The sequence below is a fragment of the Syngnathus acus genome, chromosome 2 (genome assembly GCF_901709675.1).
Source record: "Syngnathus acus chromosome 2, fSynAcu1.2, whole genome shotgun sequence".
Taxonomy (NCBI): domain Eukaryota; kingdom Metazoa; phylum Chordata; class Actinopteri; order Syngnathiformes; family Syngnathidae; genus Syngnathus; species Syngnathus acus.
Window position 1 is genome coordinate 21,516,086 of NC_051088.1, and position 10,587 is coordinate 21,526,672.

General features: G+C 43.2%; 1 protein-coding gene and 1 long non-coding RNA gene across 5 annotated transcripts in view; one reads left to right on the forward strand and one right to left on the reverse strand.

Moving 5' to 3' along the window:
• The window catches only part of zeb2b (zinc finger E-box binding homeobox 2b), a 50,069-nt gene extending 48,212 nt beyond the window's left edge, over window positions 1–1,857 (reverse strand). For 2 of the 4 annotated variants that reach the window (XM_037266746.1, XM_037266738.1), the window contains exons 1-2: window positions 1,500–1,857; window positions 418–568 (exon numbers count right to left, since the gene is read on the reverse strand). In XM_037266746.1, coding sequence (XP_037122641.1) covers window positions 418–490 — 73 coding nt within the window. In that variant the 5' untranslated portion in view covers window positions 491–568; window positions 1,500–1,857. The remainder of the gene's footprint in view (window positions 1–417; window positions 569–1,499) is intronic. The other 2 variants (XM_037266766.1, XM_037266757.1) reach the window with 1 other exon arrangement.
• A 45-nt stretch (window positions 1,858–1,902) lies between these two features.
• LOC119132580 lies at window positions 1,903–5,381 on the forward strand. Its single transcript, XR_005099909.1, has 2 exons — window positions 1,903–2,080; window positions 4,659–5,381. It is a non-coding gene; the product is annotated as an uncharacterized LOC119132580 (long non-coding RNA).
• The last annotated feature ends 5,206 nt before the right edge of the window (window positions 5,382–10,587 follow it).

Sequence of the window (10,587 nt, forward strand, 5' to 3'; positions counted from 1 at the left end):
TTACGCCCAAAAATGATGTACACAAGAGTAGCCTGACGTAAAAAAAAAAATCCAACACCCACACGCGCAATGAAGCAAAAACGGAATCACAAGTCGCGCGTGTCCAGGGATCAGCCACACTCGGGTGACCGTTAGACACAAGCACTCCATTCCACCCCACGACGGACGGGTTCGTGCCAATCAGCAGGCCCGTCGACACAGACACAACTTTCCAACATGCCAAAGTTTGCTCGCTGCTCCCTCAACAACACAGCCCCAAAAGAGTGGGCACACAAGACCGCACAGGCAGGCAGGCAGCCGGGCGGGCGGGCGTGGGGTTTGTCCCCGAGCGGACTAACGGTCCCGACTGGAGCGCTCAGCAGGCGACGACTCAAACAGCAGAGCGAGGCGGAAAGATCGGAGCGGATGATCTCTTACCGTTTTTCCGTCTGGGGTTGGCCTGTTTTCGCCGCTTGCACCGGGGCCCATCCGCCATCATCTCCTGCCTCATTTAGAAGTGCGCGTGTGGGCTCACTCAGACGGCAGCTCGCATGGACCCCAACGCGTGGATTCAGTTTGTCGTCTCACTCTGACGGGACACACACACACACCAACATGCACGCACACGCACACAAAACAAGAGCCGCGACAGTGTTAGCCTTGCGAGACAGACGCACAAACTAACTTTGGTGTAGACAATGAGAAAAATAAAAAATAATAAATACTTGGGATAATTCTGAGATTATGATGACAACAAGGGATGATAAAAAAATCAACAAAAAACCCAGACATCTTCATTTTTTATCCGAGGTTGTGTTTAAGCTTCAAATAATTTCATTTTAAAAGTTCCTCATTTTTTTTTGTTTTATTTATTTAGTTTTACTTGTTCAAGTAACAGCTTGTGTTGTGGCTTCAAACTCGACAATGTGGGGGAAAAGGCACCTTCATCACATTTTAGGCCGTTTTTAAACTGAGTTCCACGGGCGTGCACACACACGAGGAAAAAGTATAACGGAACTTTGAACAAATTGCTGCGACTGCATTGTTTACGCCGCGCGCAGCTTTCGCAAATAGCAAATCAATTAGAAAACACGCAAGTGAAAATGCAAGAAAACCAGGTTGCGCTGAATGCGTAAATTGCGCACAAAGAAAAGCTAAAAGATTGTCGTGGGACTAACTGATCAAATATGTGCAAATAAGTTGAAAACGACGTGTCAATTGTTTTGCAGCGTGGCGCGAGTGGGCACAAAGTGGACCGAGCGGGCGGACCAGCGTCGTTTGCTCCTCTCCGAGCACAGGCGGAGCTGCGCTGGGCAAAACGCCGGGCAAAGAGCGCCCGGTGCCGGCTACGAGGAGCCTCCACTGACCGCCTCTGCGCATGCATGGATTTCTCTTTTTCTTTTTTTCTCCCCCTTTCAAACTACCTCATCCACCTGCGCAGGTAAGTTCCAAGTGAGGCGCGAAGTGGAGCGCGTCAGTTTTGAGTGCGAATAAAAGAGGAAAAAGTGCGCCGAACGTACCTGCTTGCTGTGAGGGGAACAAACAGTGGTGTGTTGGTCCGATGACACCGGAGCGCGGCGGTGAGCGGATTCCGGTCCAGCGGTGATAATAAAGCCTTAGAAATAAAGCCTGCTTGTGGTTGGGAGGAGGGAGGGAGCGCGCGTCCTGCTCGGGCAGGTTTACAACTGATGTCTTACACCCACTCCAGGAAACAAACCTGGGTCGGGACTGACGTGTTCCGCCTCTTCTAATGACATTTTTTTCTTTCCACCTCCTTTTCTTTGCAGTGCACACGGAGGAGAAGCCCCCTGAAACGCACGCCACCTATCTTCACGGGAGGGGATAATTGAGGGGAGCCAAACGTGAGCATCTTCTGGCTTCAACTTATTATTATTATTTTTTTTATTTCCTCTATCCCACCCCCCACCCCCACCCCCGACACGCTCTTGTTGCCCCCTCCTGCTCCTCTCGCTTTCTGCATCCTTCTCTTTGGCACTGTGAAACCAACTATGTCCACGCGGAGTTTGTGTGCATGTGTGATGTGTGCGCGCGTGAGTGCGCAGGGAAAAACTTGAGGCACGTCCACGCCAGCCGCAACCACGTAAGGATTCTTATTTGCAAATTTTTATTTACACTTAGTGTTTTGGGCAGAGATGTGCGCGTTCTCGATCCGCTTCATTGACCGCAAAGCGTTGGCCGGTCGCCCAAATGTGCAATTTTTCAACGGAATATGTATTTTTTTGTAAAATACTACAGTAGCAATTTTGTGCGCTAAATTGTTGAATTTAGTACCAACATCTTTTTGTGAGTGTCTAACTACGTTTCTGTGAAAATTATTCAAGAAAGGTCGAACAGTTTCACTAAAAAAAATGGTGTGGGTGTTAACAAATAACAACGTTAATATTTGGGCTCTTCGTTTTAAATTTGATGCATAAGATGCTATGTGTTTGTAATTTTATTTATCTTTTTTTTTTTTTTACCCAAAAGAGCTGAAAATCCTTGCATGCAAGTATAGCTACATAACTTACGTGTAAATGTAACATGCATGGGGGGGGGGATAAATTTGCATTTTACTCATTTGCACATTTTTTAGCGCTGGATAATAAATAATAAAAATCAAGCAAAAAAAAAAAAATCAGGGTTTTTACATTTAAATGAACTATATTCCAACAGTGACACATACAGGCTATTTTAGAATAGCTCTGTGGCACTAAAAGATCGAAGAAATAAAAAAAAAAGAGAGAGGGGAGAAAAACATAAAGTGACATAAAGAGACGTAAAGTGTCCGCGGAGCTGCACGAGTCCCTGCAGGAATATTATGCGAATATCATCGACATTTTCGAGCTTTATTAGAGTGATTCTCGCTTCTGGAGGCCACTTAAGAGGATGAACCCCACATTTATTAAAGAAGTCAACCATCTCAACGCGCGCCGCTCTCTCTCTCTCCCTCTCTCTCGCTCTCTCTCTCTCGCTCGCACACACGCACACACACACACACACACACACCACAGAGGGATGGAGTGAGGGAGCAAGCCCCGCCCTCGCAGCGAGTTGATTGGCTAAGCAAATGAAGGGTTATTTTGTGTCCCTTCCTTTTGCAGGTCGCTACTGGATGGCTAATTAAATCATCAATCAATCCCCCTCCTCGTTTTTTTTTTTTTTTTTTGCATCAACAGAAAACTCAGATGCTGTTTAATTAGCAGAAAAAAAGTATAATTAAGATTGAGTCTTGAAATTATTACTATTATTATTATTTGTATTATTATTATTATTATTATTATTATTAACGGGTAAGTTGAATTTATTTCCAGCCAACTTTTGTGGTGTGACGGAAGTGACGTAAGGCCGCTTTGCCTGTCATTTTCCCCGGGTGGAAAGTGAATCAGCTCCTGGGTGAATTATTGCCACGCGTAATTTGCTGTTGGGGTATTTGCATGTAAACGAAGCGGCGTGGTTGGCGCACTTTCACACGGGCGCGCGCGCACACGGCCACAGATGCATTCATCCAGGCGGGCCTGAAGTGGTAGCTCTCGCTTTTCTCCACGCACGCAGGCTCTTGTGCGTGGGGCCGCATATTCAGCGTGTAAACGGATTAAGTGTGTGCGTGCGTGTGTGTGTTTGTGTGTATGTATGTGTGTGTGACCTTTAGGGGGAGGCGGTGTGTTTAGTGCCTATATGTTGTTAATTGACGGGGGCGTTACTGTTTTAATATTTATTCTGCATGTAAATTTGATGATCAAAGTGTGATTACGAGGTGAATTCTTTGTCTGCTTGTTTAATACGACGTTGCAGCAAAGAAATCTGATGGCTTATTTTGTCAATTTGAATCAATAGTCGCTGGGAGTTTCAATGCGCCTGGAGGCAGAAAATCAAAATATAATCCTCGTTTTTGTTCTGTGTGTGCGTACGTGTGTGTGTGTGTCTGTGTGCGCGTATTTGTGTGTGTGTGTGTGTGTTGTACAAAGCTGCATACTTTCCGGTCCAAACTCTGAGAAGGTGCTGCTCAAATTGAACTTGCGGACCAAGATGACAGCAAAGAAGCAATAATTTATACATTTTGAAAAGGTCAAAGGTCAGGAAACAAGTGCTCAGAAGAAAATGTGGATTCCTGCTTAGGTACAAATGCAGATTTTTTTTTTTTTTTTCTCTTGCTGTCAAAGCTGCACTCAACTGAGCAAAATGTACAAATATGAGCGCGTGATGTCGGCTGATGAATAAATTCATGCAAGGTTTGTTTGCTGTATGCTGCACACACGCACGCACACATGCCAAAGAAAGACGCCGCGGCAGCTACGGCGCCGACACGGGGCTCGACTACCACTCAGCTACCAAATTACAAATGTAGCAGCCGCATCAACATTTCTGGGAAAAAAAAAAAGTCCACAATGGAGATTTTATCTTCAGTTCATCTCATTATCATGAAGGGTGCTGCTCAAAAGTTGACATGAGGATATCATGAGACACGTGTCAAAACAGATCATGGGGCATTCCTCTTTGTGCCATTTTTCTGTGGCTTACAGTAAAGCAATAAAGAAGGAAAACGGCGAGAGGTTGACCTGCGACATGCCGATTGACCTCGCCGGTTTCTGTTTTTTATGAGTAGAGTAGGCGGAGTCTGAAGCAAAGCTCGGGCATCCCGCATCTCATCTCCCCACTGTGCTTGTTTGCGTCTCTTGCAGCTTTGCCAACATCAAACCGGGCAGCTCCCATCTGACTTGGTCTCTGATAGCCGCCAACGCCACGCCACTTCGAGATTGACGGACAATTAAAGAGCGGGAGGCGACGGCCGGGCCGTGTGATGTGTAAGGGCTCCTCCGACATCTAAAATGAAGAGTTAGCATTTTTTTGTTTTTTCTGATCCCTTTCGCGAGGACAAGAAGGAGAACAAGCTAGCCCGGGCACAAACAAATGTTTGCACTGGAGAGCTATTGATTTGCCCTCTTCTCAGCTATTCACTGACACACACATACACACGGATACAAACATCCGCATGTGAAATGAAGCCACTGATGCTGGATTGAGTCAATAAAGAATTTAAAACAACTTTGCACTCTGCAGACCTTCACTGACAACTGGACTTCACTTTATTAGGGACACCTTCCCGCTCGCCACCACATCAGCAGCCAATGTCGCAAAGAATCAATTTGACAAATAAAAAAAGGCTTCTGATCCGGGGCTCTGATAGATCCCGCCAGGAAACTTTTTACTTGCAGAGAAAAAGAAAGAGCCCAACTTTATCGCTTGCCCCAATGAATAATTGACAGTGTCTCCGCTGAATAATTAATCAAACATTTGAATAATTGTTGTATCTCTCATCTCAACATTCATTTGCATATTGCCGTGCTCTTAATACGAGTGCACATCCTCTCAGGACACAAAGAAAAAACAAAAAAACAAAAAAAGAACAAGTGTACATTTGCGGGAACCTCGTCCCACATTTGCGCTCGACGGCCGCAAAAACATTTAGCCGGGATAAGAAAATAATCAGAATCGTTCTTGGGAGTCACATTTGATATTTTCCGCAGAATTCCTCTTAATATCCCTCAGGGAATAAGTTGGGTGCAAAACTAGAGTAGCACTCAGTGGATCCCGGACCTGGACCGAGGCGGAATAAACCTCATTTGGATCCCATCGATTGCAAAGGAATGTGTGCGACGCAAATGGAAAAATGGGCATTAAGCCGTGAAGAGATCAAGCATTAAAAATTAAAATGTTGCAATAATGGGCAAAAAAAAAAACAGACAATAATCTAAATGTGAAAATAATAAAGCCAAAGGAAGAAAAACTGCAATCAATACATTTGCAATATAAGTGACAAAATGGTTTCGACTGCGCAAAAAATAGTTTTGGGGATCAAGGCTAGTCTAAAATTTAAAAATTTATTGACCCTAACAAAAGAAAATGTGAATTCGGCATCTTAAACCAGATGGGGAAAAAAATGCCTCAAGTCCGGTCCAAAAAATTATTTCCAATATACAACTGCGTTTGTAAAATGTGGATTTAAGCAGCAAAATCTAAAAAGGTCACATGACCCAAGCCAGAAAACAGTTGAGCCGTGATTGGTCATTACGTGAGCCCGGTCGGCCGGCACTGCGATGATGGTGACAAACGGCTGCATTTTGCTGCTTCATTCATATCCCACAAATGAATTATTAATCACAAATTGGAGATTAGATTATAGTGGAGTCGCATAGAATACATATTATTGCCAAGAAAATTTTTGACTTCAATTCCTCTTCAAAAAAAGAGCAATAACAACAATCAGGTGTAAAAATCAGGGCGGAGCTAACCAATGGCTCCGCCCACAACAGTGTGGTGAGCTACTCGCAAGCAAACAGCTTTTCGTGAACTCTGAAACTTTGGACTCGTGACCTCTCCAACATGCCTCCCGCAGTCTTGCGTGTTTTCACATTTTGTATTTGAATTATTTTCGATATATTTTTCAAGCCGGGCTAATCCGTTGGTTAGAGGTCAAGGGGAGGGGAGAGTCACGGTCGGCCGGACGTTGGTTTGTTATCCCGACACTCAAAGGATTTGGAGGGATGTTGATAGAAGTGGCTCGAGCGCTTCCTGCCGAGCGAGCGGGCGAGTAGACGAGACGAGCGCAAGCGCGCACGTGGCCGAGGTACGACGCCTCTTTTGATGGCGGCCTTGTTGTCGCAGCCTGCGCAGACTCGAGAGATTGTTGGCCACAATTGACTGTGACAATTAGGGTGCCATCAGCGTCCTGAGTGGCGCTCTTAAAGCTAATTTACATGTCACTTTGTTCTAAAAAGAGAAAAACATGCCGCTCACTGCCTTTCGCCCCCCCCCCCCCGCCCAACCTTTTGCGGCTGTCTCCAATCCATCCCAGATCGCCTTGTAAACTGTCATTTGTACACCGCTCAGGGGAACCTGGCTGACGAGAGGCGGCCCGGTCGCCATTTCCATGTGAAAAGAGGCAATCACCAGGGCACTGCTGAGCCTATTGTTGGCGGCAAAGGTGGTGGAGAGAGGAGGGGGGGGTCGTCAATTTACAGGCAGAGAAGTTAACCTTCTGGCGAGGTGCGTTTCACACCCATTAGGCACGTATGTGTGTCTGCTGTTTGCCGATTTTCTGCCCTTTTGTCAAACATCTTATTAAGCCCTTGAAGTTCGCTTCGGTGCAAATTGTGAGTGCAAAACCTGTAAGAATAGTGAAATAAACAATTTTGGGAACAATTACCAACCGCCGGGATGGAAGTCACCGTAACAGGAGCGAAACACAAAGCCAACCTCGGGCCAACAACGACAACATGGAAATTGCTCTTCCTTGTTGAATTGATTGGTGATGCTGTCGCAGTCTTCCCGCGTTGGCAAGCTCAACTTTAGGAAACGGTCGCTCGAGTGACACGCTCACACACGCACCACCAGGATTTACACGATCCAGAGCCGATTGCCGATTAGTACGTAACGATAAAAGTAACGATAACCAGCGTACGTTTGGCATTGGGACTGGCCAAATTCTGTCTAATAAAACCAATGATTTAAAAATTTCCTGTGAGTTTCCTCCTTTGTGAATGCAATCAATGACGTGATTGATCAGTTTTCCGATTATATTTTAACTGATCATTGATTTTGCCAAATATCTGCTAATCTACGTATGTAATCTACTCCATTCACTACTGAAATTGTTTTTGCTCTCACATACAGGATTAGCAAGGTGCTTTTCTGTTATATATAAATGAAATATTCTCATACATACCACCAAAATTCTTTCACACAAATGTATTTATTTCTTTTTTATATTATTATAATATAATATGTATAATATTATATATAATATATATATAATTTTATATTGATTTATTTTCCCGGACGCACATGACCGAAAAGATCTCTTACACAGTATTGACATTTGATGATTTGTCTTTTGTCTAGAACAGGGGTGTTCACACTTTTTCAGCTCGTGAGCTACTTTTAAAATTACCTAAGTCACAAAGATCTAGCGACTACAAATGACATTGTGAAAAAAAGTCCAACTCCCATTCAGTATGAAAGTGAGAAGTTTTTGGCTTCTTACTTGGTCCAGCAACACTTTTGATGGTCATAAACTTTCTTTAGTTTAAAAGAAATAGCGAGTACTTACCATCCGTGCGTTGATGCGTAGTGCGTTGATTTGTTTGTTAGCTTTGGCGCCGGGTTTATGCAAACTGCGGTGGGCGGGGTCACTGTCTATTGCGCATGTGCGCTTCACCGTAATTGCCTCCCGACAGGCTTACCTGTATGTCAATCAAGCGATGGGATGGATTCTAGCCTATAGAAAAAATTAATATATATATTTTTCAATGTCATGCGATCGACGTAATGAGCAATCCCGGGTCTAGAAGATATTTAGGTTGTTTTTTTGTGGTTTGTCTTTCTCGTTGATTCCACCTGTGCTCGTCAACCAAGTCTCTCGTGTTAGCCAATCAGCTCCCTCCAACACTTTGTGTCTTCAGGTGTTCCTGGTCGTCTCATCATTTGGCTTGTATTTACTTCCCTGGTTCCTTTGGCTCTGTTTGCGGTCTCCTCGATGTGTGTTTTGTTGTCACTTTGAGTTTTGGTCTTGCTTGTTCTTTGGAGCAGCACCTTGTTAGTTTTTTGTTGTTGTTATGAAATCATTTTATTCAGTACGTCCTGCATTCCTGCCTTGTCTCTCCCGCAATCGGTTCCTTAATCGTACCATGCAAAACCTTTTTGAAATGGCTCATTGACACTGTTGAAAAATTTCATACACGTTTGAGTTTTTCTTAAAAGTTTATTCACGCATTCTACTGAATTCTTAGACACAATAACTGGCTGTGTTGTTAAAACGTTCTCACGCCCACATTTTTTCTTTTAGCTCTTAGTGAAATGCTCTCATCAGAATGAGAAAATCTCTCTGATGAAAATTATTACCACACTTTTGGACATATTTACTGAAATTCCCATACACAGTCACGCACTCACACAACTGAAACTCTCATACTCACTTTTCAAGCACAAATGAAATTTGTCTTCCAGTTTATTATAAGGGCAGTATGTGTGAGAGCATTTCAATACTATGTGTGTAACAATTCACTGTTGAGTATGTTTGAGTGGTCTGAATGAAAGCAATTGTTTTTATGAGCACATTCCAGCATCATATGTGAGAGGTAACCATGAATTATGTCGCTGATGGGCCCTCATAGTAACATCCGGACGGCCCAAGTTTGCCTTGTTGTGAGAGGCTGTCGGTGGCAGGTGCAGTGTGTGTGTGTGTGCCAGTGTGTGAAAGCCCCCCCGGCCCCTCCTACTTTTAACCACTCAACACACATGCGCACACACCGGCTGTCCTTTCAAAGGGAGCACTGAGTGTGTGCAGAAACAGCAGGTTGATGGGATAATGCCCATCATCTGTTGCACCGTGTCATTTGCGCACCGCCATAACCTGCTTTTGTAACCGCCGTACACACACACACACCTTTTGGCAGCATGGATTTTGCAAGTGTGTTTACATGTAAGTCTGAACAGACACAGAATCAGATGGGCGTCCCATGTGTGTGTGTGTGTCCGTGTGTGTGTATGTACATGTGTCAAGGTGGCGTGACATCACCCTGTTGTGCAGCTCACAATAATCATTTGAATAAATTCCCTCTTGTGATGCGAATGACCTAATCCAGATTTGCTGCTCATTATTTCCATTCTGCCACAAACATATAACAGATATAATCTCGATAATTCTTAATCTCAATAATTCCGCTGAAAATGCTGACAAGGCGGTGTCTGTCTCAACAGCCAAAATTTGCTTGACATTTTTTCTATACATTTGTAAGCTTGACATTTTTTCTTTTTCAAACATGGCAGTGAGGCAAATATGAGTGAGAATGTCGGTTACTAATCGCGGCCTTTTAATTAATTGTGTAGCATGAGACAGGCTGGATTAGTGCGCGGACAGGTGGGCAGATTTAAACCGTCCCACTCGGACACATGTTGGGACTAAAAGCGAGCCATCATCCCGAACAAAGAGGCTTTTTTTTTTTTCATGGATACACTCCAAATGTGTTTGTGTGTGTGTGTGTGTGTGCATGCCTGTGTTCAAAGTATAATCTTCCAATCATTCAGCAGATATTATTTCTTCTTGTTCCTTGGTCGAAACCATCTACTGTGTTTGTTTTCTTTCAACGGAGTCTTTTTGTACATCACCTCTCTAAATATCATCATTAAATGTTGCTGCAAAGTCCCTCCAACATGAGTCATTGTTGTCATGCCACCTTCACACATCACGTGACACACTAACTGGCACATAAAAATAGACAGATGTAGAAAAATACTGTGTTACCTTCACTCACAAATAGAAATCAAATTTGTAACTCTCTTTACTTATGCTGATGTTTTTGACATTTTTATGCTTTTTTTTAATGTACCATTAAGGGACAGCTCAACCATTTGATGGAAACTTCAATAGAAAAACTATTAAATTATATTTATTATAATTTAAGGGAACATTAATATTACAAATAATAAATATAATATAATATAATAATAATATAATAATTATTATTATATAACATAATATAATATAATATATAATATATAATATAATATACATTTATTTTAGTATTGGATGACATCTATTAGTTATTTATT